The 27,451-nt window shown below is 48.0% G+C and overlaps 1 protein-coding gene across 1 annotated transcript in view; it reads right to left on the bottom strand.

Annotated features, from left to right (window-relative positions):
* Positions 1-27,451, bottom strand: part of RAB11FIP4 (RAB11 family interacting protein 4) — a 117,125-nt gene that overhangs the window by 68,502 nt on the left and 21,172 nt on the right. Inside the window, exons 2-3 of the mRNA XM_077852092.1 lie at positions 10,517-10,604; positions 9,661-9,749 (exon numbers count right to left, since the gene is read on the bottom strand). Of these exons, the coding sequence (XP_077708218.1) occupies positions 9,661-9,749; positions 10,517-10,604 (177 nt within the window). The remainder of the gene's footprint in view (positions 1-9,660; positions 9,750-10,516; positions 10,605-27,451) is intronic.

The raw sequence follows: 27,451 nt of genomic DNA, 5'->3' as shown, positions 1-27,451 counted from the left end.
TCTCTCATGAATAAATAAATAAAATCTTTAAAAAAAATAAAGTCTTCCTTCTTATCTTTAAAATGTCTGTTATTGTTTACCGAGCCTGTTTTAATGTTTGACAGGGTTTTCTCTGATTTTCGCCGTGCAGTTGGAGCACGGCTAAGATCGATCCCACAGGCATGAGCACCTTGAGAAATGCCATGCACCATGTCCTAGGGCCTCACACCTCCTTCCCACATTAGCTCAGATAATCTCCAGAAAGACAATGACGTTCTCTCACCAGCCCTGTTTTACAGTTTTTCTCTTGAGATTGGCTCTGCAGGAAAAACCAGAGCCTGCTCTGATGGCCTCATCTCACCATTGAGGAGACCAGCCCAGAGAGATGGAGACGTGGCCACCACCGTACATTGAGCACCCAGGTGCTGGGTTTCAGGGTTCAGTGGGCACTGCAGAGATGGCTACGTGGCCCATAGCATGCTCCTGCAGCACCAGGGCCTGCTGCCTCCTCCCGATTTGGGGGACAGGTGCCAAGGGGTGAACACTCTGCCCCACAGACAAGCCCTTCTGCCCCCTGGTGCTCCCCGTTTTCTCTACACCCTGCTTGCTGACTGCTTTACAACCAGGAGAACAGGCCAGTTGAATGGGCAGCAAGGGTAGGCACTTTTTTTTTTAAGATTTTATTTGTTTTTTGAGAGAGAGAGAGTATGAGCAGAGGGGAGGGGCAGAAGGAGAAGCAGGCTCCCTGCTGAGTAGAGTCCAATGTAGGACTCCATCCCAGGACTCTGGGATCACGACCTGAGCCGAAGGCAGACACTTAACCAACTGAGCCACCCAGGTGCCCAAGGATAGGCACTTTAAATGCATATGGAGCAGACAGAGAAATCCAGTAGAAGTCCTCCCCCACTCTCCATTTTAATTAGGATTTAAATTGCACTACCCCAAAGGGCTAAATAATCAATATGGGCAAATGCAAATTGAGTGCATTCTCTGGAACAACTGGCTTGAATTCATCAAAAATGTCAAAGTCATTAAGGGTGTCGAAAAAAGAGAGGCTAGTAGACTATTCTAGATTAACAGTTACTCAAGAGGCATGACAACTATATGTAATGTGTGATTCTGGATTGTACCTGAGATCAGAAAGAAAAGCTACAAAAATATTAGGAAAACTTGAACATGGAGTTTATATTGGATAATATATCACAACCATGTTAAATTTCCCACAAGTGATAACCAGTGCTTTGGTTAGGTCGAGGACCAAACTTGCTCTTAGGAATGATCAAGTATTTAAAGATGAAGTGTCATGACGTCTGCTGCTAAATTTCAAAAGGCCCAGCAATACATGAATAAAGTATCTACGGGCACCCAGACACAGGGGAAAGCAAATGTTAACAAAGTGGTATCAACTGGTGAATTTAGGGAGCTGGATAGATGGGTATTCAATTGCATTACCCTCACTACTTTCCTGGCGTTGAGGATTTTCGAGATAAAAAGTTGGAGGAAAAGTAAATTTGCTAGGTCTTTGCTAAGTAAATCTTGGCTCCATTCTACTATGTTCTACAGCAGCAGCCCGAACTCTCCAGTTTTCCATTGGGTGGCAAATGGGGAACTCTAATCAGATTCCTGGTTAGGCTCTGACATGTGGAAGCTAACCCAGAGTCCCTGCGGGCCCTTGCAGGGCCTCTCTCTGGAAAAGCAAAGTCATGGCTCACTGGACTCCAAGAATGCTCCCTCTCCGCCTGAGCACCCAGGCAGCCCATTTCTGTGGAGGACAGACACCCCGAAGCAGCGGCCCACAATCCCAAACCCGTCTCCCCAGAGGCGGCCCCCTGGAAAAGGGCAGCCAGCCTTTGCCGAGCCCATGTCCTGCCCCACCATCCACTGTCACAGTCTAAATGCTCTTCCCTCTAACTCCACCTCTGTGTTGTGTCCTTGGGGAAAGAAGTGTGGATGTGAACTGACCAGATTTCAGGATGTCATAGGATCAAGGCATCATGGGATCGTCAGAGGAGATTTAAAAAAGACAACATTCTAGAGGTTCTGCGTTGACGGGCCTGAGGGACAGCCTGGGCATCCAGAATCTTAAAAGCTCCTGGGAAATTATAATATGCAGCAAAGTTTGAGAACTTCTGGTCTAGACACTCAGTTTTCAAATTTAGGGGAGGCATTAGAATTCTTTGGGGAATTTTTACAAAGAGACAAATGGACCCCTCTCCAGATGAATTAAATCAGGATCTCTGGAAGGTGAGTCCTTGGCATCAGTGTCTTTTGAAAGCCCCCTACATGAATCCAGTGGGCCAGCAGGGTTGAAAACTGCTAGTTTAGACTGGGTTGCCTTTTTTTTAAGATTTTATTCATCCATTCATGAGAAACACAGGCAGAGAGAGAGGCAGAGACACAGGCAGAGGGAGAAGCAGGCTCCATACAGGGAGCCTGATGTGGGACTTGATCCCAGAACTACAGGATCATACCGAGCCAAAGGCAGATGAGCCACCCAGGTGCCCCCTAACTTCTGTCCTTACGCAATTGTATGTATGTGTGTCTTACCACAGTTACCTGTGTCAAAAATGTACCTAGCTCATGACTGAGGGAACCAGCAGGTTGGGACAGCTGCTTCAAAGGAGAATGGGAGAGATTCCAAGTGTGTCTAGTCAATGAAAGAAATAACGCTGAAATTAAATCACAAAGTCAGACGCAAAATTGGTTTGTCTCCTACAGGGTAAAAATCAAACCAAACACTTCCAATATGAGACGTAAGTGACCACTCTCCCAAGTTTGTTCAGGTGCTAACTTGGTGTGAGTCTGGGTTCTTAAGGGAAGTGTGAACTTGAGCAGCAAGGTAGGGGTTGGCAGGAGGTGGAACCCACAGGTATTCCAGGAATCCAGTGCTCGTGGCTTGGCTCAGCCCAGTCTTCCTAGGGCAGGGATGGTTGGGGGCAGAAGGTCAGGGACAGGAGATCCAGGGTGCACCAGGGTGAGAGGACAAACAAAAGGCCCTTCAGCATCTGCTCTGCTTCTTTCTAGAGCCACTTCTGCTCTAATCAGAGTTATTTCCCCGAGATACGGCTCAAAGATCTTTTATTCTTATAGAAACTGTGAGGCTTGGGATGAGCAAATTATTCCTTTCTTTAAGAAGAGGAAGGTAGTGGAACATAGAGAAACAGTGTGGCCATATGAAGCAGAAAGGATCACGTAGGGCCCCCTCCCAGAGCCTTTAAACACCCTCCCGCCTCACCACATCAGCGCGAGCATGACGCCACCACCCACACCTCCACCAGCACAGCTGAATCAGAGTGCTGTTTGTCAGAACAAATATTTTTAGAATTTAAAAGTGCCATTGTCACAAGTGGTTTTAGAAACGCTTTAGGTTGGAGGAAATTAAGCAAGGATACACTTGGATATTAGGCTGGTTCTAGAAAGAAGCACAGGGCAGATTTTTAACAGCTGTCCTGGCAGACTGGGGCTCGGCAAAGCTCCTCCTGAGTATGACCAAAAGAGCCAGTCTGGGCCCGGGCTTAAAGTCTAGGTGAACCCCATATGTTTTGCCACCAGGGGACCATTGCAGCATAACCTTGCCAAGGGCTTCTGGTTCCCGTGAGGTGAGGTGGGCAGGAGGGAGGGTAAGGGGCTGACAAGAAACAAGGGAAACTGGGTCCTTACCTCACTCCAGAGATCAGAATTAATTCCATGGATCAAAACTTTAAATATAAAAACTAATACATTAAATAAAAATAAAATAGAATGGGGCGCCTGGGTGGCTCAGTCGGTTAGGCATCCGCCTCTTGATTTCAACTCAGGTCACGATCTCAGGGTCATGAGATCCAGCTCCACATTAGGCTCCATGTTGAACGGAGAGTCGGCTTGAGATTCTTTCTCCTTCTGCCCCTCCACCTCACACAAGTGTATGAGCAAGCATATTTTCTTTCTCTTTCAAGCCTGTTCTCTTTCTCTCTCTCAAAAAAATATTTGAAAATAGAATATTTCCACAGTCGTGGATAAGAAAGCCTATCTAAGCATCACACCAAAAGCCAAAGCCATTACAGAAAAGATGGGTGAGTTAGCTATAAAAGAATTGTAAATCTGTTGTCATAAACAAAGTTAAAAACTAATGACAAGCTGAAAAAATATTTGTAACGTATGTCCAAAAATGTAATATTTCTAGCCTTTATAAATCAATGAAAATTAATACATGCATAAAAACTACAGTGAAGAATGTGGGCAGGCAATTAATGAACAAAGAACTCCAATAAATGGAATTTAAGAAGTTCAACCATATTCTATTCTATTCTATTCATTTATTTTTTAAGTAATCTCTACACCCAATGTGGGGCTCGAACTCACAACCCTGAGACCAAGAGTCACATGCTCCACTGACTGAACCAGCCAGGTATCCCAAGTTCAACTGTATTTCAATTTTAAAAAGCAACCCTAACTTTTTTAGTTCTCAAATTAGAAAGATGTGAGATATCCCTCAACAGTATCAGAAAGGTAGTTGAAAAAAAAAAAGGTAGTTGAACTCTGACACAATCCTGATGGGAGAGTACATGAGACAACTCCTCTGGAAAGGAATTGGCAGTTGTATTAGAAATTTTAAGATTAGCACCCTTTTGATAAAATAGTTTCTACTCTGCGGTGCCTGTGTGGTTCAGTTGGTTAAGCGTCTGCCTCTTGATTTCGGCTCAGGTCATGATCTTGGGGTCGTGGGATTGAGCCCCACATCGGGCTCTCTGCTCAGCTGGGAGTATGCTTGAGAATTCTCTCCCACTCCCTCTCCCTCTCCATCTGCCCTTCCCCCTCCTTGTGCATGCTCACACTCTTTGTCTCTGAAATAAAGAAATAAATCTTAAAAAAAAATAGTTTCCACTTACCACATTTTACCCCAACGGTTGGCAGACCTTTCTGTAAAGGGCAGATAGTAAATAATTTAGGCTTTGTGGGCCATACAGCTCTGTGGCAGTCACTCAGCTCTGCCACTGTAACATGAAAGCTGCCACAGACAAGAGGTAAGCAAATGGGGATGAATGTGTTTCTATAAAACTTTATTTACATAAACAGGCTGCTAGATTTGACTCATAGGAACTGCAGTCTACCAACTTTAGACTTACTCTAAAGCAGTGATTGCTGCTGTGGGGAACCATTTTGATTACACTGCTTTTATTAATCCCCCAAATTATATATATATATGTATATAATTTGCCCAATAAGGAACTGGTAAATAAATTTGGTTGTCTTCATATGATGAAACATTACATAGCTATTTAAATTTATGCAGAAAAGTAATATAGCTGCATTATTTCATAGCATGAGGTTGGGAAATAGCATGTAAGTGAGCTATTAGAACTAATAAGGGGGTTTGGTATGGCTGTCATGACAAGATCAACACCAAAACTCAAAAGCTGTCCTACACACTAGCCATAACCAATGGGGAAATATCATGGTACAAAGATTCTATACGTAACAGCAATAGAGACTCTAAAATATACACATGAAGAAATGTGCAGAACCTATTTGAGAAGATCATAAATTTTTTCTGAAGGGCATAAAAGAAAGCTCAAATAAATGCAGAGATATACTATGTTCCTGGATGAGAGAATTCCATATTGTAAAGAAGCCGATTCCCTTCATGTACAAATTTCAAAAAAAAATCTCTAGTAGGGTTTTTAACAGATTTTGACAAAAAAGAGTATTCTGGGAGAGAAATATGTAAGCATGACAAAAAACGTTTTTAAGTAAAGACGGATGGGATGCCTGGGTGGCTCAGCAGTTGAGCGTTTGCCTTTGGCTCAGGGCATGATCCCCGGGTTCGGGGATCAAGTCCCACATCGGACTCCCCGTAGGGAGCCTTCTTCTCCCTCTGCCTATGTCTTTGCCTACCTCTGTGTCTCTCATGAATAAATAAAATCTTAAGAGAATAAAATAAAATAAATATAGCAAGTGTGGCTGGGACTGGTTTTGGCTCAAAATAAACAGAAAAATAGAGCAATCTAACAGACTAGAGTCCAGAAAGAAACCATGTTTATAAGGAAATTCGGCATATGAGAAAAGGGTGAAATTCTAAATGAGTGGGGGAACAGGGCCTATCTGACAGGAGGAGCTTCAACAGCTGGCAACATTTGGAAAATAATAATGCCAGATGAGTGTATCCTTACCAAAACCAAGTGGCAGGTGATCAAAGCACTAAGCATAACATGTTTTGTCTAAAAGTATTAGGAAAAAATATATAGGGGGGATATGTCTATAGCCTTGAGATAAAGAAGCATGAAATGTAAATGGCCTAAAAAGACTGGTAATAATTACTTAAGAATTTAAAAATTGTATGCAATGAAGGAGACCAAAAACAAGATTAAAATACATAAAGATTGATGGTCAGAATATATATTTAGATGTCTTATAAATCAATAAGGAAAAGATAAACTACCCAAAAGAAAATGAGCAAAGTCTATGAGGAGGTAACTCCCCAAAGAAGAAATCCAAAGGGCCAGTGAACGTAAGGAAGCATGGCCTACCTCGCCCGTAGATGGCAAAGCTGTGAAAGGGCAGGTGAGTTTCCTTCCATCAGGCTGGTGAGGGAGGAGGGAGGGGAGGGAGGGAGGGGACATGAGCTTTCTCACAAACTGTCGGATGATACATCAGTACCGCCTTTTTACATGAAAACTTTGGACACATCTAATAAAAAGTAATACAGCATTTTTAGATTTCTAATCCTAGAAATACTTAAAGAAACACTACGCAGCACGCAAAAGGATGTGCGGGATGTGGAGACAAGGTCAGTGCGAGTGAGCCCTGTCACCGCAGGAATGGAAATGGTGTCACTGGGGAGGGAACTTGGAGCCACTGTGGAGGATGAGGTTCAGGCCCAGAGCCTCAAGGAAGCTCAGTGGAGGTCCTCCTCCAGGCTGGGGGTGGCGGGGTGGGGCAGGCCAGGGCAGAGGAAACCAGAGTGGGGGCTTCCTAGAGGAGGTGTGAGTCTTAGTGATGAGCAGAAGTTAGCCCAGGGACAGTGCGTCGGAGGACGTCCCAGGAGACAGACAAAACTTGCGAAAAGTCTGAGAGTCTTGACCTTATAAAATGAGGAACAGTCAGATGTCACCAATCTTGGCGTTGTGAGAGGTGAGGCTGGGTGACAGAAGGGAGTGACACAGCAGCTCCTTAGGAAGATGTGGCTCTGGAATAAGGGTCTAGAGAGGGGAAGGCTGGGGGCAGTGAGGAGAGTGGTAGGCAGCAAGGGAGAAGGACGAGGGGTGAGTGGGGACCAGGGGACTCGAGGCTGGCTGGCTATGGGGGCGTCAAGAATGACTCTCTGGCTTGGGGCCCCACTGGCTGGTGACATCATTCACCGACATGGGAGTTTCACAGGAGGAGCAGGTGCCTTGACGCCCTATTCATTTTATGGGGTTCCCTATTAATCAGCCCACGAGAGAGAATGACTAGGCGCCCGGGATCTCACAGCTTTTGTGGGGTCAGCTTGCATTTCACCGCCCCCCTGCCATTCAGGCGCGAGGGTGGGGCTCACCCGCTCCCCACCCAGCCCCCTACGCTGTATACGCTGCACAAGGGGTAGCCCGCGGAGCAGGCAGGCCAGCCTTGGGGGGACTCCCACGGCGCTTCCAAGACCCCAGCCGAGGGACACCCATCCATGGACATGAGGGACACCCGGCATCCCCTCTGACTGCATTCAAATCCCCTGCAGCAGGAACCTCGCTGCTGTCCCAGTCCTCAGCGACGCTTTCTGGTGCCACAGTGTCACAGGCTCTGAGGACGCGTACAGGGTGACATCCAGTAAGTTCAAGAAACAATGTAGCACAGGCACCCACCGGGGAGGGACTCACGTAGGCCCTGACAGCAGGCTGAGAGGGCGGCTGTGACAGCCAGGGCTGGAGGTTGCGGTGCAGGGTGCCCCCCGCAGGCAGCAGCCCTAAAGCATCTCCCCACTGTACCATAAGCCTCATGGAGTGGTGAGGTCAAAGGTCCCCACCCTGGGCTGAGGAGAGGGGAGGCTCCTGCTGTCCCATCAGTGTGTCATCCCCACATGGTCCCCAAACCACCCCTTACATTTTTGTCTCCAGCAGCCCAGGTTCTTGCCAGTCTCAAGCTGACCCCTAGGGGACAGCTGGGACACAGCCAGGTGCTGAGGGCTCCGTGTTTAGGATTAACACCTGCCAGAGGTGGGGTGGAGGTGGCACGCCTGGGTGGCTCAGTGGTTGAGCACCTGCCTTCGGCTCAGGTCGTGATCCTGGGGTCCTGGGATCGAGTCCCGCATCAGGCTCCTTGCGTGGAGCCTGCTTCTCCCTCTGTCTGTGTCTCTGAATCATTTATGAATAAATGAATAAAATCTTAAAAAACAAAACCACCTTCCCCAGGCTAGCCTTCTCCTCCCCCAACCTGAGGAGCTGTGGGCCTTTAGCCAAACGGAGCCCAGAGCTGCACATCCCAGGGGCTGAGGCAGGAAGGGGATTCATTCACATCATGGAGGCCTCTCACCTGGCCTCTGACCTGTGCCCCCACCGACTCCCAGCACTCAGGCGCCCATCATAAGGAGCAGTGCCCAGGGCAACCAAGCTGCCCGGCTGGATGCCCCAGAACGAAGCTGCCCAGTGCATCTAGGGATTGGTCGTCACCTCCCCGGCTCTGGCCAGCCGAGCCACCTGAAAGAGCCAGACCTACATGGAGGGCATGAAGGCTCGCCCCGGAGGGGCTTAAACAGAGAGAAATGAAAACACCTGTGCAGGCAAGGTCCTGAGAGAGAAAAGGAGGGCCACTGGGGTGACTTGAGGTTCCACTGGCCTATTCTTCGTGCTCTTCTCAAACTTCCAGACTTTGTCTTCTGGAAGCGTTGTTCTAAAAGCAGAGCATCCTCCTGGAGCCCAGGGCTTCTGTGCCTGTCTCTTACCTTTTCTTCCAGAAGCATGGATGGCCACGTGTAGGGGCCAAGGGAGCAGCCCGTGGCTGCAGGAACAGGATCTGCCCTGGCGATGCTGGTGGGGAGTCAGCCCCGGCTCCGCTTTGCCCTTTGCATCCTTCCCAGCTGGCTATTCCTGAGTTGCGTCCTTCGTAAGAAACCGATGATCGCAAATACAGCGTGTTCCCGAGTTCTGTGAGTTGTTTCAGTGAATTATTGAACCTGGGTTGTGGGAATCCCCACGTTTGTGTTCAGCCAGCACAAGCACAGGCAGCCTAGGCACCCCACCTGCGGCTGCCCCTCTGTGGGGCGGTCTCGTGGGGCTGTCCTTGGCCCTGGGGTCTGCACTAAGTCTGGAGCTGAGCTGAGTGAATTGCTAGACACCTGGTCGGTGCTGGAGAACTGGCAGGCTGAGGAACTGTCCGGGAAAACCCAGCCAGGGGTCCGTTGGCTCAGGGGTTGTGGCGCAGGAGAAAAGAACAAAATCACAGCCCTGCCTGCTGTTGACCTCAAGTCTATCACTTTCTCTGTTTGAGACTCAGTTTCTCCTTGGAACCAGAAGGTGGGGAGTAAACGTGCTCTCTGAGGACCCCCTGCCCAGTCCCTGCACTCTTTCATTGCTCAAAACCATTTATTGACTTTGAAGCCAAAGGGTCCTCTGAAGGGGAGGTCCTGGGGCCTCCCAGACACTAACAAGGTAGAGCAAAGGCAAGATCAGGAAGGTCAAGGCAGGGCCTTGGGAGGCTCCTCTGTTCCTTCTACACGAGGAGGTGCCTTCTTACCTGCTCCACACAGTCCGGGATCTCTGGCGTGCAGGGCAGCGTCCCTGCACTCTCCACAGACAACACATCCTTCAGCAGCTCCTCGCACCCTGCAGACAGACAGACAGACAGTGCAGGCTCAGAGCCTCAGCAGCTTTGCTTCTGATTAACGGGCCTTGGGGAGGAAGGGCCGTGGGCAGGCACATGGCCCAAGGCTCCAAGAGACCAGCTGATCCTGCAAAGGCAGAGATGGAGCATCAGGCTACGGAGGAGCTGGCCCAGGATTCTGGGGATGGAACTGAGACAGGTCCTTGCCCTCCGGGCGGGCGTTCTTCCATGAGGACTAACCCCAACAGAGAACACACAAAAGAGAGACTCCCAAATGCAGAGGGCAGGTCAGGGGCAAAGAGAATCAAGGAGGCCTTCCTGGAGGAAGGGATATAAGACAATACTCCCTGCCTGGTTCACAGAGACTCCAGATGCACACATTCCCCCAAGCCTGTGGATTTGCCCACAGCTGTCCTGGTTTTAAAAATGTGAGTCCCAGGTCCTGGGAAACTGCTTGGGAGTTTGATCATCCTGGAGGGAGGCGACCTGGAGGAGGACGCAAGGAGAAGGCAAGCAATTGGGAGTCTTTCTCTGCGGGACAGAGGATGGGAAGGCTGGAAATGACCGTCCCACTGGTGTGGGACTCCACGGCAGAGGTTCAGAGACCCTCCCCACAGGCCCTGCACTGCTGGGGAGCTGCGGGAGCCCCAGATCATCCTCCTCAGCCCTGCCGGGAGGAAACCCAGCTAAAACCCCCAAGCAGGCCAGCCTCTGCAGCTGGACAGGATCCTGAGAAACTCTTGGGACCCCCTGCCCTCGAAGCTCTCACCTTTCATGGCGAACACCCCTCGGCAAAAGTCTTTGAAGTTGATTCTCCCAAGGTCGTTGGGATCCAAATATTTTACAAGTTTTTCCACCTGTGAGAGGGAAGGAGAGACAGGTGTGAGGTCCCCAGAGACACTCCAGGGGGTTCATGGAGCTGGGATAAGGCTGGCTGGGGAGGCTTGTCACCTGAGCCAAGGGAACACCAGGGGTCCCCTCCTAGGCCTCCACGCCCCACCCTGGGGTCAGCACCAAGCCCCAGACAGCAGCAGGGTCACTCAATTCTGCTGAGGTCCACAGACAGCACGAGGAGCCTTCCAACAAAGCCTGGCACATGAAAAGTGAGTGCTCTGATTTTTTAACCTAGTGGTTTCTTTCCCACAAAAATAACACAAGCTCACTGCAGAGACTCCAGAAAGGAGAATGAAACCCTGCTGCTTCCCACTTTTCTTTAAAACACATAGTTTTAACCACTTTTTTTTTTTTTGTAGTTCTGAGAGACACTTGGTCAAATTCCCCTCTGTCTACAATGAGGAAATAGTTATAGTTACACTCTTTAAAAATTTAAAAATACAAATCAAATAAGACTTCAGGCAAAACCACTTATGGTCAACACATTGGCTACATTTGCAGAACTTCATGTGGGGAATTGGGTACCGAGGGCGTTTCTATCTATCGATCCGGGTGCTGGTTGCAGAGCGAAGCCCGTGGAGCTGTCTGCTGGTGGCTGATGCACTTTTCTGTTCAATTTGTACTTTATACTTCAATTAAAATGTTTAAAAAAGCGGGGGCATCTGGGTGGCTCAGTGGCTTCAGTGTCTGCCTTCGGCCCAGGTCATTATCCCAGGGTGGGATCGAGCCCCGCATCGGGCTCTGCTCGACAGGGAGCCTGCTTCTCCCTCTTTCTCCCCACTCATGCTCTCTGTGTCCCCCCTCCTCAAATAAATAAATAAATAAATAAATAAATAAATAAATAAGATCTTTTAAAAAATGTTAAAAAATAAATAAAGTTTGTTAGTTAAGTTTTTTAGCCCAAAGGAGTCAGCCACTCTTGATGTTTGGAGTGTTCTCCTCTGCTTAACCATTTATCAGAGACCTTTCCATGTGCCCAGCGGTGCTGCCCATATTTTTAGTGGTTATAAGATCCGCTGCCCAGCAGATACACCCTCCTCTACTTACCCACCCCGAATAGTTGGGCATTTTTGTTTTTCCCTACTTTTTGTCATTACAATTCATTTTGAGGATCTCTGTAGCTGTGTGGATGACCAGTCGCCCCCTGGCCTCTCAGATCCCCGACTTCCTCATGGCTTTCTCCCTCATCCACCCCAGCCACCCGGAGGGCTTGCCCTTCCTCCGGTACCACTCACTCAAATGTCCCACTCCCTGGCCACATCCTCCCTCCCTTCCTGCCCTCCGGGAAGTTCTTCAGCATCCCTCAGACTGCTCCCTCTCATGCACTTCTAATCCCTACACAAAGGGCAGTCTGGGGGGCTCAGGGCGTGATCCTGGAGTCCTGGGATCGAGTCCCACGTCGGGCTCCTTGCATGGAGCCTGCTTCTCCCTCTGCCTCTCTCTCTCTCTCTCTCTCTGTCTCATGAATAAATAAATAATTTTTAAAAATCCCTATGCAGATACCGCATCCTAAAGCCACCTTCTTTTCCACACTGCCCCTGGGATCCCACCAATCAGAGACATCATCATCTCCCTTCTTCACTGCTGCGGTATCTGATTCATCCACCCTTTCCCACTTTTAGCCCTCCACCTCATTCTCTACTCCAACTGGCTTATGTCACCACCTCGCCTCTTAAAAACCTTCCAGTGACTGTCCACTACCCTCAGGATAAAATAAAAACTCTGGTCCCTCCAGCCCCACCTCCTTTTTCTGTCCCTCACTGCATTCCAACTTACTGGCCTTCAGTCAGCTCGTCAAGCAAACCAAACTCTTCTCTGCCTCAGGGCCTTTGCACATGCTTTACTCAATCTCAAATGCTCATCCTCACCTCCCACTCCCCCTCACCCCGCCATTCATCCCCTGACTTGGACTCATCCCTCAGGTCGTTGTTTGTACCTGTATTAAAGGCTTCTCCCTGAGACAAGCCTGTCCTGACCACTCCCATCTAATTAGGGTCCACCCTGCTATTACCCTGTCTCTTGGCACCCTATACTTTTCCTTTAAACCATTTGCTGCAATTTGTAATTATATTTTATGTGATAATTGTATTATTTTGTATCTTCCCCTCCAGAAAGTAAGCTCCCTGAGGGCAAGGATCACGTCTGTTTTACTCACCACTCTATATATGGTAGCACGCACCATGACTGGCACATAGTAGGAGCTTCACAAGTATTTGTTGAATAACTGAATATGAATGGTTCTACAAATCACCTAAATTTTAAAGGCTTTTGATAACAGTTGCCAAATTTTTCTCTGTAAAGATGTCTTAATTTAGTCTTCAACCAGAGCCACTGACTTCAAAATTGCGAGCTCTGGGTATAGTTTCCTACTTTTTGGCAATGACCAATTCTGTAAGAGGTATCTTTTCTAATTAATTAGTGCCATTTCCCATCCCCCCCGCGCCCCCTCACCCCGCCCATAGTTCCAGCACCCGAAAGTCAGCTTCCTGATATTCCTTCCAGAAGCCTGCTTCTAAATCAACCTGTAACTTAGTGGCATCCCCCCACCCCACAGCACACATGCAAGCACTCATTCCCTCATTGGGTATCTCCTGTGTGCCGGGCACCCTGCCGGGGGCTGATGGCTGAGCACACACGTGGTCACACAGACACACATACACAGACACACACACGCACATTTGCACACACTGTCACACGCTCGTCATCAGGCACCTTCCCTCTCCTCCCAGTAATCACCATCAATGTCTAAAGCCTTGTAGGGCAAGGAAGAGCTCGTTCTCAGACTCCTTTTGGGCTGGGTTGAAGGGGGTGGCTATGAGAACACCCTGGAAACTGTAGGGCACGGCATGCAGGAAAAGGGTAACTGCTACCGGTATTGTTAGCACCGGTATTGTAATGCCTTGGCAGACATCCCCTCACCCACCCCGCCCACCACATGCTCCAAAGCCCAAGCTGTGCTGGGGATTCATTTACTCGTTAAGGACCAGGTTTCCTGCATGCCCCCGGGCCATGTGTCCAATGGTGGCAGCTGCAGCAGGGCTCTGAGGCCCTGGTCACGGGCTGTGGCCTGGCGTTATGGGGCGTGCCCAGCTGGCTCTCGAAGATGAGCAGTGAGCAAGAAGAGACCCCACATAGGTATCTCTCCTCCCTCCCTCCCTGAGCTTGGTGGCCCTACGCTGGGACCTCTCTTCCAGCTGATGCTGCTTCCTCCCCTCGGGTGTGAGTCTGGGGATGACAGGTGGGCAGAGCCTATAAACCACCTCTCTGTGAGCCCCTGAATCCAGTACCTACCGGGACCTTGGAATTCCAGTGAAGGAAGAAGGTGGCTCCCTGCCAGCTCCCACCAAGGCCAGAGGCTCCCAGTCCTGCAGCTGTTCCCCCCTCCACCCCCACAGCAAAGAGCCTGACACTGCCAGGCAGTGACATGGCCTCTCAGAATAGCAATGCCCAGGTGTCATCCGCAGGGCTGCAGGGAGCCCCCCGCCCCCAGCCAAAGTTCCCCCTCCTGTCTTCCTGCCCTCTTACCACCAGCACCAGGGATGGGTAGGAGGACTCTGAATGCATGGATGGGCTGGAGCCCTCAGGACCTCCCAGCCTCCTGGCACTCATCCCTACACTCCCCTCCAGGGTCAGAGGCTGTGCCTTAATTATCTCTGATGCAGTCAAGAGTGGAGTCGTTACCGACTGCAGAGCCCCAGCTTCAGGACCACCTAAGAGGCAGCAGGCTGTGCATTCTGATTCTGTAATCCAGGGTGTCTGTCACCCCCTGGGGCCAGCGGACACTGGTGGGGTCAGGCTGCCTGGCCCCCCACCTCCAGGGAAAGCCAGCCCGGAGCAGAGATGCAGGGGTGTTTGATGACAGGCAGATAGATGAGGTCCTGCGGACCACTTCAAAGTCCCTGAACACCCCTGAGCTATGTATTAGGCGACTCCCACAGGGCTCATTAGAGACCCCCACCCCGTGTGTGTGGAAGGGCCACGTAAACAGCCATGCAGCCCTTTAGAAGGTGCACGGGACCATGGCAAAATTATTATAACAGAAATACCAATTAAATTAATAAACACCATCACTGTAGGCTCAAGAACTCTAAATAAACAATAGCAGAGCTTATGTGGAAAGGTATTAATATTCCTGCTGAGGGGGCACCTGGGTGGCTCAGTGGTTGAGCAGACGTCTGCCTTCAGCTCAGGGTGTGATCCTGGAGTCCTGGGATGGAGTCCCTCATCGGGCTCCCCGCAGGGAGCCTGCTTTTCCTTCTGCCTATGTCTCTGCCTCTCTCTGTGTCTCTCATGAATAAATAAAATCATTTAAAAGATAAAAAGTCCTGCTGGGTTCCTGAAGAGCTTGTCAGAAACTACAGCATGGTGTCTCAATGTCCTCTCTAGTCCTCCCAACAACGATAACAGTAGCTACAATCATAACCTCCCATTCCACAGCTGAGAAGACTGAGGCTCACGGAGGTTAGACATTTAGACAGTCACCGCAGTGGTAACTCTTAAACCTGGGTCCTGCTGGCCTCTGCTGGCACAGAGGATCCACTTCTGTGGGCTTCCTGCTGGGGTGTAGTCTCAATCCCCCAGCCTCTGTGTATCAGAGCATCTTTCCCCGCTGTAACTGGGGGCCTCTCACCTGATCACCAAGAGTCTCAACCTTCCTGGACACCAAATAACCTTTTGCCAGTGCACCCCAAAGGTGCATTCAGCTGACCCAGCTCTTCATTTTATAGATAGGGAAGCCAAGTCCCAGGCAGAGGAAGGACTTGCTCAAGGTCACAGGGCAAGTACAGCAAATAATCCCCACATGTGGTCTTCATGGTGAAGGCAGGCTGCAGGCACTTGACCTCCCCTGCCCCCACCCCCATGCTGTACCCACCACTTGCGGCTGGGCTGACCAGGGGGTTCCACTTGGTTCTCCGTTGGAGGAGGAGGGCACCCGGGGCCTGTCAGGCCTGCAGAACCAGTGTTGTCCCTAAAGCACATACAGCTGGGTCATGAAGCTGGCTGCCAGGGAAACGGTCCTTTCACTGGCAGTAAAATATTGATCTTTCCATTTGGGGGCCACTCAATTACCAGGCTTCCCCTTCTATTTCTGTTGCTTTTCTCTTTGGGCTGATTCTTCTCCCACTCATTCCCCCGGGTTACATCTCTCGAAGCACAAACCAGGCGATGTTCAGAGCCTCGCTGTTGCTGCCGTCTGATTGATCACCAGCCAGATGCTCCCTGAGCCTGTGCCCAGCCACTCACGCCTCCCTCATTTTGCAATCTGCCAGCCGGATGGGCTCAAGCAAGCCATTTGCCTCTCTGAGGCCTCAGCGGCCTCATCCAAACATGGGAAATAAGTGGCAGTCTGCAGGTGAGGTGCCTAATACGTGGTAGCAATTACTGTCCCCAATCAAGCAAATGTTTGGTGACTGTTCCCTTGTGCCAGCCCCATTCCCAGCTCTCTATTCATATCAATGTGTTGAATCCTCACAACCAGCTCTGAAGCAGAAACTATTACTATTCCCATTGTACAGGTGAGAAACTGAGTCACTCAGGATTGTGGCCGCACAGCTAGTGGGAGGCAGAATTGGGATGTGAACACAGGCAGCTTGGCTCCAAAGTCCATGGTTTTTACCAATAATTATTATTATTTCTACTAACCAAATTGCTATTATTTTTTTTCTCACAAGTTTGGGGGCTTGCTCGGACCAGAGAATGAATACATTTTTATCCTGGTCTCTTTTCCCCTAGAAAAACTGGTATGGGTGCAGGAAACCTTTACTTAAATTTGAATATTTAAAGGGAAAAGCATCATTTTAAGTGTTGTGTTGCTAAAGCACGTCTCCGACTGTTATCCCAGATGCAGCCTGGAGACAGACTCAATTTTTTTTTAAGATTTTATTTATTTACTCATGAGAAACACAGAGAGAGAGCAGAGACAAACACAGGCAGAGGGAGAAGCAGGCTCCTGCAGGGACTCAATCCTGTATCCCGGGAGCACGACCAGAGCTGAAGACAAACGCTCAACCACTGAGCCACCCAGGGGTCCCCAGACTTAAATTTTAAAAATTAAATGCCAAGATTAAAACCCAAGGAAGGCCTCTGGTTTCAGCTAAGATGGAGTCAGTTCCCTATCCTCTAAATCATTTCCACTGATTGTAACTAAAAACGCTGGACAGCATACATAAAGCAACTATATGTGGACTCTGAAGAGTAACTACTAGCAGGCAACTTGGGAGGGAAATTAAGACTTGAAGCAAAAATATACAAACAAACAAACAAAAGGCTTGAAGATGAATATGGCAATACATTTCCTGGTTTATTTTTCCCTTGTGTATTTTCCAGCCGAGACCCAGGTAGCCCAAACCCCAGAATCGCACAGTAGGTGTGAACAGAGAAAACTTCATATGAAGCTCTTCCTTCTTGATGAGAGGCCAGGGAAGGGGGCCCTTTGGGAACAGAGAGAGTAGAAGAAATGCCCTACCCTGAGGCAAGCCCCAGTCTCAAAGTTGGAGGGGTGGGTCGCAGCAGTAATAGCAGCCAGGCAGGCATCTAGAACTCCAAGAGAAGACAAATCTTTCTCTGCGGAATGAGCATCTAGGAAAAAGGGTCAAAGTGGGGCGGCAGCCAGGGTGGGGGGATTCCTGTTACTTCTTTCTCTCTTTCTTCTTACCACTTTATCCTGGAGGTAGATCAATCATAGGAGAGATGAAAGCACAGAGGGAAGACAAAGCCTCATATTTCTAGCCGAAGAACCAAGAAAAGGGACCCCTGAGAGCTGGAGGGGGTGCAGTCACAGAAAGGAAGGAGTTCAAGAACAGGATCCCATAAAGCCGTGTTTGAATTCCCGTAGCCACTCAGGAGCTGCACGTACCCGGAACTAACCACAAGCACACCAAAGGCTTTGAGAACTGAACGACAGTGTAGACAGTGGACAGACTGGCCCCAGGAGAGGACATACTTGAAGTGGATCTGAATAGTCTTTCAAAGGATTTGAAAACTGGACAGTGGAACAGAAGGCAGGTTGGGATCAGAGATTTCAACTGAACAGGGTTGGTTTCCTGATTTAAACAAACAAACAAAACCCCTCAAATTTATATACTTTTAACAGGACTCAGAGTCTCATAATATAATATTCAAAACATCCAGGACACAATTCCAGATTACCTGACATGCCAAAAAAAAATAGGAAAAGCCCAATAACTCATAAGAAGAAAGAGAGTCAATAAATATTAACTCCCAAATGATGCAGATGCTATCATTAGAGGACAAGGACTATTTTTAAAAAATATTTATTTATTTGAGAGAGAGAGAAGTGCATTGTGGGGGGAGGGACAGAGGGAGAGAGAATCTCAAATCTCAAGCAGACTTCCCCACTGAGCACAGAGCCCAACACAGGCCTGATCCCATGACCCCAAGATCATGACATGAGCCAAAATCAAGAGTTGGAGGCTTGGGGTGCCTGGGTAGCTCAGGTGGTTAAGCAACTGACTTCAGCTCAGGTGGTGATCCCAGGGGCTTGGGATTGAGCCCCACGGTCAGGCTCCTTGCTCAGCGGGGAGTCTGCTTCTCCCTCTCCCTCTGCGCTCCCCCCCACTTCATTTGAACACACACACACTCTCTCTCTCTCTCCCTCTTTCTCTCAAATAAATAAATAAATAAATGGAAAAAACCTTTAAAAGAAAAAAAAGAGTCGGAGGCTCAACCGACTGAGCCACCCAGGCTCCCCAGGAGACAAAGACTTTAAAGCAGTTAACTATGTTTCATAAAGGAAAGGTGAACACTCTTGAATAAATAGAAATATAGGAATTCTCAGCAGAAAGGTAGAAGCTATAAAAAAGAACTGAATGGAAATTTTATTTATTTTTTTTTAATTTTTTAAAAATTTTTATTTATTTATGATAGTCACACACAGAGAGAGAGAGAGAGAGAGAGAGAGAGAGGCAGAGACTTAGGCAGAGGGAGAAGCAGGCTCCATGCACCGGGAGCCCGACGTGGGATTCGATCCCGGGTTTCTAGGATCGCGCCCTGGGCCAAAGGCAGGCGCTAAACCGCTGCGCCACCCAGGGATCCCCCTGAATGGAAATTTTAGAATGGAAAAATACGGTAACTGAAGCATTACAAATTCACTGGGTAGGATCAATAGCAGAATGGAGATGACAGAAAAAATGGTTAGTAGCCTTAAGATAGAATGATAAAAGTGCTCTAATCTCAACAAGGAAAGTGACCAAAGATGAAGAGGAACATTGCATAAAAGTTCGACTCACTAAGAAGATATAACAATCCAAAATGTGCACATACCTAACAATAGACTTAAACAGAAAGGGGAAATAGACAAATTGACAATTACCATTGGAGACCTTAACACTTTTCTTCAGTGATTGATAAAACTAGTTAGATGGAAAAACAATAAGGGTATAAATATTTGGGCAACACTATTAGCTTCACCTATAAATTGACATTTATAGAATTCACACTCAGTTACAGAAGAACACACATTCTTTCTGTGCACACAGAACATTCACCAATATGGATTCTATCCTAGGATAGGTTATATCCTTTAAACAAAACAAATTCAAAACAACTGAAATCACACAAACTACGAGCTCTGACCATACTGGAATTAAACTAAAAATCAATAACAGAGAGACATCTGAAAACCTCCCAAATGCTTAGAAATTCAATGACATGTCTAAATAATCCATGAGTCAAAGAGGAAGTCTCAAAGGAAATTAAAAATATTTGAAACCAAATGAAATAAAAATACAACATAACATTCAAACCCAAAGCAAGAGGAAGGAAAGAAATGACTAAGAGCGGAAATTTGAAAATTGAAAACAGAAAAACAGCAGAGAAAAATCAATGACACCGAAATCTGGTTCTTTGAAAAGCTTAAATTGATGTATCTGTAGCCAAACTGACAAAAAAAAAAAAAGTGGGGGGAGAAGATAAAAATCACAAATATCAGAAATGAAAGCAGATATCACTAATCCTACAGACTTAAGAGGTTAATATGCACAGAGGATTTTTAGGGCACTAAAAACACTCTATGTTATAATAAGGAACATATGTCATTATATATTTGTGCGAACCCACAGAACATACACCGAGAGTGAAGCCTAATGTAAACTATAGACATTGGGTGGTTATGATGTATCAGTATAGATTCACCCTTGGTTTAAAAAAAAAAAGTGCCATTCTAGTAAGTGAACCTGATGATGGGGGAGGCTACACATGTGTGGGGGCAGGGAGTATATGAGAAATCCTATACCACCCTCACAATTTTGCTGTCAACTTAAAACTGCTTTAAAAGGTCTTTTCAGAAAAGGTTAATAAAGAAACACTATGAACATTGCTGTACACAATTTCTACAACTCGATGAAATGGCTCAGTGCTTTGAAAGACACAGACTATCAAAATTCACAGAAGACGAATGAGATCATCTGAATAATGCCTTAACTATTAAATAAATTAATTTCATAGTTTAAATAGTTCCAAAAAGGAAAAATTCAGATCCAAATAATTTCACCAAATGTTTAAGAACAAACACATAAATTCTACACAATTGCTTCCAGAAAAGAGAAGAGGAGGGAGCATGCTTCTCAACTCATTTAATGAGGCCAGCATCACCCTGATACTAAAAGCAGGCAAAAGCAGTACAGGTTTTCCCCACCTTCCAAAAATAGAGCATTCCTATGATAAGCTGAAATGCTGTAAAGAAGCAGCAATTACCATTAATTTATACCGAAAAATTTTTTTTTTTTTGAGCATTCCCAGACCTTAAAAAAAATCTCTTAAGCTTTTCTGATACCTTAGGGACACATCCTGCTAACCAATATGCAAAATAAATCAAGATAAAGAATAGGTGCTCAAAGACACAGTTCGAAGCTCTGGCAGCTCGTGCTGAGATGCTGACTATAGTTCCTAAGAATGGAGCTTGGTGGGGTTACTCTTGCCGCCTGGGGTGCATGCTGCCTCTGTAACAGTCTGCTGCAAAACAAACTGAATGGGATTTTGCTTTTTCTCTCTTTTTTATTTTTTTAAAGATTTTTATTTATTTATTTATGAGAGACAGAGAGACAGAGAGGCAGAGACACAGGCAGAGGGAGATGCAGGCTCCATGCAGGAAGCCCGACGTGGGACTCGATCCCGGGTCTCCAGGATCACGACCTGGACCGAAGGCGGCGCTAAACCGCTGAGCCACCCAGGCTGCCCTCTCTCTCTTTTTTAAAGATGTATTTATTTATTTGAGAGAGAGCAAGAGAGAGCAGGGGGAGGGGAGGGACAGAGGGAGAGGGAAAGAGAATCTCAAGCAGACTCCCCACTGAGCACGGAGCCTGATGCAGTGCTCGATCTTAGGACCCTGAGATCATGACCTGAACTGCAACCAAGAGTTCAACACTCAACCAACTGAGGTACCCAGGCTCCCCTTGCTTTTTTCTCTTGAAAGTGGAAATCCTCTTTGGATTTCTTTCAGTTAGGAAAAATGGGTACTGATGTAGGTCTTTTGTAAAAGTAAAGTGTTGTAATGTGCAATTTCAAATAGTGGGACATACCTGGATAAGAAAAGAACACTACAGGGATGCCTGGGTGGCTCAGAGGTTGAGCGTCTGCCTTTGGCTCAGGGTCAGATCACAGGGTTCTGGGACAGATTTCTGCATCAGGCTCCCTGCAGGGAGCCTTCTTCTCCCTCTGCCTTTGTCTCTGCCTCTCTCTGTGTGTCTCTTATGAATAAATAAATAAAATCTTTAAAAAAAAAAGAACACTACAGACCAATATCCTGCATGAACATAGATGCAATAATCCTAAACAAAATATTGGGAAACAAATATAGGTATATGTATACATATATATATTCATGAATAATACAACACAGTCATCACATGTGGAGTTTAGCCACAAAAGCTCATTCAACACTTGAAAACCAATTGGAGTGATTTGAAGATGACTGAAGGAAAAAAACCCCACAGATTAGAGGGAACATACTTCTACATAATAAAGGGCATATATTGAAAAAACCCACAGCTAACATCACACTCAATGGTGAAAAAGTGAGAGCTTTTCCTCTAAGATCAGGAACAAGATAAGGATGCACACACACTCTCACCAGTCTTATTCAACATAGTACTGGAAGTCCTAGCCATAGCAACCATCCAAGAAAATGAAATAAAAGGCATCTATATTGGTAAAGAAGTTAAACTGTCACAATCTGCATATGACATTATATTATCCATTAAAAACCCCCAAAGATTCCACCAGAAAAACTATTAGAACTAATAAATGAATTCAGTAAAGTTGTAGGATACAAAATACCTAGATCAGTAGTATTTCTGTACACTAATAACAAAGTAACAGGGGCTCCGTTGCTTAAGCGTCTGCCTTGGGCTCAGGTCATGTTCTCGGGGTCCTGGGATTGAGCCCCACGTCAAGTTTCCGGCTCAGCGGGGAGCTGCTTCTCCCTCTCTCTCTCTGCCCCACACTCTTCCTCACTCTTTCTCTCCTTCAAATAAATAAATCAAATATTTAAACAAACACCAAAGTAGCAGAAAGAGAAATTAGGAAAACAATTCCATTTATAATTACACCAAAAAGAATAAAGTATCTGGGAATAAACTCAACCAAGCAGGTGAAAGAACTATACTCTGAAAAGTATAAAACACTGATGAAAGATATTGAAGATGACACAAGTGGAAAGACATTCCATGTTCACAGATGAGAAGAAGTGGTATTATTAAAATGTCCATACTACTCATTCTACAGATTCAGTGCAATCGCTTTCAAAATACCAACAGCATTTTCACAGAACTAGAACAAATAACACTAGAATGTATATGGAACCACAAAAGACCCCAAATAGCCAAAGCGATTTTTGAGAAAGAAGAATAAAGCTGGAGGTATCAGAATTCCAAATTTCAAGATGTACTACAAAACAGTAGTATTCAAAACAGGATGGTACTGGCACAAAAAGACTCATAGATCAATGGAACAGAATAGTGAGTCATGCCTATATGGAGGCAAGAATATGCAATGAGGAAAAGGCAGCCTCTGAGGCAAGGGAAACAAAAGCAAAAATAAACTTTTTGGACTGCATCAAAATATAAAGCTTCTGTGCAGCAAAGGAAACCATTAACAAAACGAAAAGGAAACCTACTGAATGGGAGAAGGTATTCACAAGTGATATATCTGATAAGGGGTTAATATCCAAAACATCTGAAGAACTTATACAAGGCAATACCCCAAAACCAAATAATCTAATTAAAATGGGCAGAGGACCTGAATAGACATTTCCCCAAAGAAGACAAGTGGCAAACAAACACATGAAAAGATGCTCAACATCACTCATCATTGGGAAAATGAGCAAATCAATACCACAATGAGCTATCACCTCACACCTGTCAGAATGGCTAAAATAAACAAGACGGGAAATAACGAGTGTTGGCGAGGAGGTGGAGAAAAAGGAACCCTTGTACACTGCTGGTGGGAATGTAAATTGGTGCAGCCACTGTGGAAAACAGTGTGGAGGTTGCTCAAAAAATTAAAAATGGAATTATCATATGATCCAGTAATTCCACTACTGGGTATTTACCCAAAGAAAACAAAAACACTAATCTGAAAAGGCAGTGTTTATTGAAGCATCTATGTTTACTGAAGCATTATTTACAGTAGCCAAGATATGCAAGCAACCCAAGTGTCCACTGATAGATGAATGGACAAAGAAGATGTGCTATATATACACACAATGGAATATTACTCAGCCATAAAAAAGAATGAGATCTTGCCATTTGTGACAACACAGACCTAGAGGGTATTGTGCTAAGTGAAATAAGACAGAGAGAGACAGACTGTATGATTTCACTTATATGTTGAATCTAAAACACAAAACAAAAAAACATAAAGCAGAAATAGACCCATAAATGCAGAGAGCAAACTAATAGTTTCCAGAAGGGATCGGGAAGGGGGTGTGGGCAGAATAGGTGAAGGGGAATGGAAGATACAGGCTTCCAGTTATGGAATGAATAAGTCACAGCGGTGAAAGGCACAGCACAGGGAATATAGTCAGTGATACTGTAATAGTGTTGCATAGTGACAGGCAGTAGCCACACTTGTGGTGAGCACAGCATAATGTCTAGACTTGTGGAATCACTATGTTGTACACCTGAAACTAATGTTACATTGTGTGTCAACTATACCTTAAGAAAAAAAACCCACTAATCATTTCAGTAATACAAAACTGAACATCCATTTGTGGTAAAAATGCTCAGTAAAATTGAATAGAAGAGAATTTCCTTATCCTTCCTTATCCTAGAGAAATAAAAGCATATTCACACAAAGAAACTGTAAACAAATGTCTGGAACAGCATCATACAGAATTGCCAAAAATTGGAAACCTCTCAAACGTCCTCCAGCAGGTGCATGGATACACTGACTGTTCTATAATAAAAAGAATTGTTGATATGCCCACCTGGGTGGATCTCACACGCATGATGCTGCGTCAAAGAAGCTGGTCTCAAAAGGTTACCAGCTATGATTCGACTGATGGGGAAAAGGCAAAGCTATAGCACAGAGAACAGATCAGAGGTTACCGGGAAGGAGGGGAAGTGTGCGGGCAGAGGCCGCCCGAGGGAATTTGGGGCTGAGCTGTTCTGTACCCTGATCCCTGATGTAGTGGTGCTTATAGGAATCTGGGCAAATGTTTTGTTTAAAAAGTTAATTTTACTGTATGGAAGATCAAAAAAGTTTTAACTTGAGGAAACTAGGCACAAACTGGGATGACTTTTCTGGGAAAATCCGATTTGGCACCCCTGGTCCCATGCTCCCCCACCACCGCAATGCGCGGCAGCTAAGGTGAGCATGCTTTTTAGACAGACAAGTGCTCTGCTTTCCAGTTCATCACGGTAACCCCAAACCCCACATTCTCCTGCCCCCCCCCGTCCCCTGCCCGAGCCAAGCAGCTTTGCTTCCCCACCCTGCGGGCATCCAAGTCCTGCTACCCCGGGCAGAAATGGGGCTGGGCTGGGCTCCTGAAGGTTTCTGTACCTGCAAAGGGGGCACCAGGGCTGGCCCAGGGAAGGGAGGAGTTGAAATTCCCCAGCATAAAAACAGCAGCAGCAATAGAAGAACAGAGGGAGGGGGCACCTACAAGCTAGAGCCACAGGTTCTCCAGGCTCCCTCAACAGGGCTGGGAGTGCTTTCCAGAAGGGCAGCGCTCAGTGCTGGTGGGAGCTGTTCAGTGCTGTGCTGTCCTCCGCTGCCCCCCAACCACTAATGAAAGTTCCACCCGGAGCTCAAGCCTAGACTGCCTTCTGAGTGCTCTAGGGTGGGGTCCCCCTGGAAGGGATGAGGCAGGCACTGGAGCTGGGAGCCTTGCACAGGTGGTCAGGCAGGAGGCCCTAAGCTTAGTCACAAGGATGCGTGGGGGACACTGGAGTATGGAACATGGAATGGGAGCACAGTCTGGTGCTGGAAGGGGGATGGTGGGGAGGGCATGGCAGGCAGCAGAGGCAGGGGAAGGAGAGAAGGATCCCAGGGGAGAGGAGTGGTCTGGGTGGCTGGAAGCAAGGTGGGGAGGACATGTAGGAAGGGGAGATGTCAGCAAGTCAGGAAGTCGGAGAGACAAGGGACAGGGTCTGAAGAAGAGGCGGCTGCCCGAGGCTGGGATAGCAGATGCGAGGGCAGGAAAGGGAGCAGTACCAGCCGCAGTAGAGCTCACAGCTGAGCACTGACTAGGTGGCAGGTGCTGTGCCGAGCACTTCACAGTCTCACTCTTCCCCATCTACCCAGGTGCTGTGAAAAAGCTGGCCCATTCCGTATTACAGCAGAAGATCCAGAGGCTGCAGCAGGTAAGGGTGGCACCCAACACCCTGCTGGCTCCCCAGCCCCTCCACTGCCAGCCCAGGGGCTCCGGCCCTCCCCTGGGGCCTCCGGGCTATGTGCTCTGAGCTGCTTGTTTATCCACTTTCCTAGGCAGCCCAGCTGCCTGACGTCAGGGCACACAATGCAGCCCTGTATTCTGGAGCCCCCGCCCCCAGCCCCGAGGGACCAAGGGCACCGAGGTGGAGGGGAGGCAGCCACTGGCCTTCTCCATTAATTCTCAAGAGGAGAGGGGAGGGAAGCCAGGTGGGAGCTTCTGCACAACCAGCTGGAGACAAGTGTGAATGAGGGGTTCCAGAGTGGGTGCCGCCACTCCCTGCAGCCTGGACCACCTGTGGCCTGTGAGGAGCAGTCCCATGGCATCATCAGACTGGCCACAGGTGCACAGGAAGGTGCTGGGGCTCAGGGTCAGCCCAGTGGCACCCAGTGCAAAATGGAAAAGCTGGACCCCTTGTTCAAAAATTATTCCCAATTTCCAGGTGGTGACCACAGAACATCAAATGCCGTGTGAGTGCACGGCATGCCAACAAAGCCGGCTCTGCCTGGGCTCCTGCGGCACTCACAGTGTGACCCTGGGTAAGTCATGCTACCTCTCTGGGCTTCAGTTTCCCCCATTATAATGCATTCTGGGCCAGCTCACAGGACTGTTGTGACAATCAAATGGGACTATGGCTGAGTAGAGGACACTAGATTGTAGAGTGTTATGAAGCGTTCCATGAAAAAAGTGCATAAAGAGAAAGGTGGGGATGAGCCTCCCAGCCTGCAGGGGGGCTGCAGGGGCTGCCTTGCCGCAGGAACCAAGGTGGTAAAGTGCAGCAGGCTCTCAGCCCCTTCGTGAGTCTCAGGGACGCTGTGCTTCCCTAGCCTCAGCCCAATCCGGTTCCACCATCAGTGACCTCACTGGGGAGTCCTGGGAAGACCCTTCCCTCTCCGGGCCTCAGTTTCTGCAAATGGGAAATGAAGGCATTAAATGACATTAATAGTGGAGGTCTCTTCCAGCTCTGGAGCCTGTATGATTGCAATGTTTCCCCAAGGACGTCTGTGGAGGGAGAGAAGAAAACCCCACAGAGCGAGAGATGCGAGTAGAGAGCTGGGGGGCAAGTGTCCCCGTCCAGCCCGGCTTCACCAAGGACCAGGTAAATAAACGACTTGGGGACCCTGGAGAATTACTCGACCCCTCTGAGCCTTCCACTTCCTCGCTTCTACGAAGTCAAGGAAGAAGGACAAGGACGGAAGGGAGGCCGCTGGTCACCCTACGCTGCCCCGCCCCTCCCTCCGCGGGGGCCACCCTGGTAGCTGAGACGCCCACCTCCTGCTGGGCCAGGGGCCTCGGGCCGCCTCTACCCCAGGGCGCGAGTCCTGATTGGACCAAGCCAGTCAGGTGACTCGTGCCCCTGGCCCGTGATTGGCTCAGGCTAAAGCGTGTTGCACATTTCTGGCCAATGAGGCGTGAGGAGACATCCGCAAGGGGCTTCTGAGAGTTGCTCCCCGCTGGTAGGGTGGGGAGGGAGGGCCGCCCTCGGCAGCGCTCTGGGGGGGCACTGGGGGGGCCCCCCTGCCCTGCGGGTTTGCGCGGGAAGCTGGAGGGGAGCGGGCTGGGGCCTGCAGTTGTGGAGCTGCCCTACCTTGGGCTGGCGCGTTAGGAGAAAGAAAACCTTTAAGCCATTTTCCCTTGGTTCCTGGTCTCAAAGCCTCCTCAAGGGGCTGCAGGTGTAAACGGTGGTGGGAGCCTGGTTTTGAGAGCCAAGGCGTGCAGTGCACAACAGAGGGCTGTGCCCATCAGGGCATCTCCGGCCGGGGTGGCCAGGCATCACGCAGGGCCAGTCACATGGTACCCAGGCCACTGTCCTGGGCTGGAAAAGCCTTCCTTCATGAGAGCCCCCCAGCATGTCCCAGTGTCACCACGCAGGCCCCTCACTCACAGCCTGCATTGCTGCCGACCAGAATCCCTTAGGCT

This window comes from Canis aureus, chromosome 16, assembly GCF_053574225.1.
Source record: "Canis aureus isolate CA01 chromosome 16, VMU_Caureus_v.1.0, whole genome shotgun sequence".
Lineage (NCBI taxonomy): Eukaryota > Metazoa > Chordata > Mammalia > Carnivora > Canidae > Canis > Canis aureus.
The sequence above is the reverse complement of the archived record's forward strand: the minus strand, read 5'-3'. Positions and strand labels throughout refer to the sequence as shown.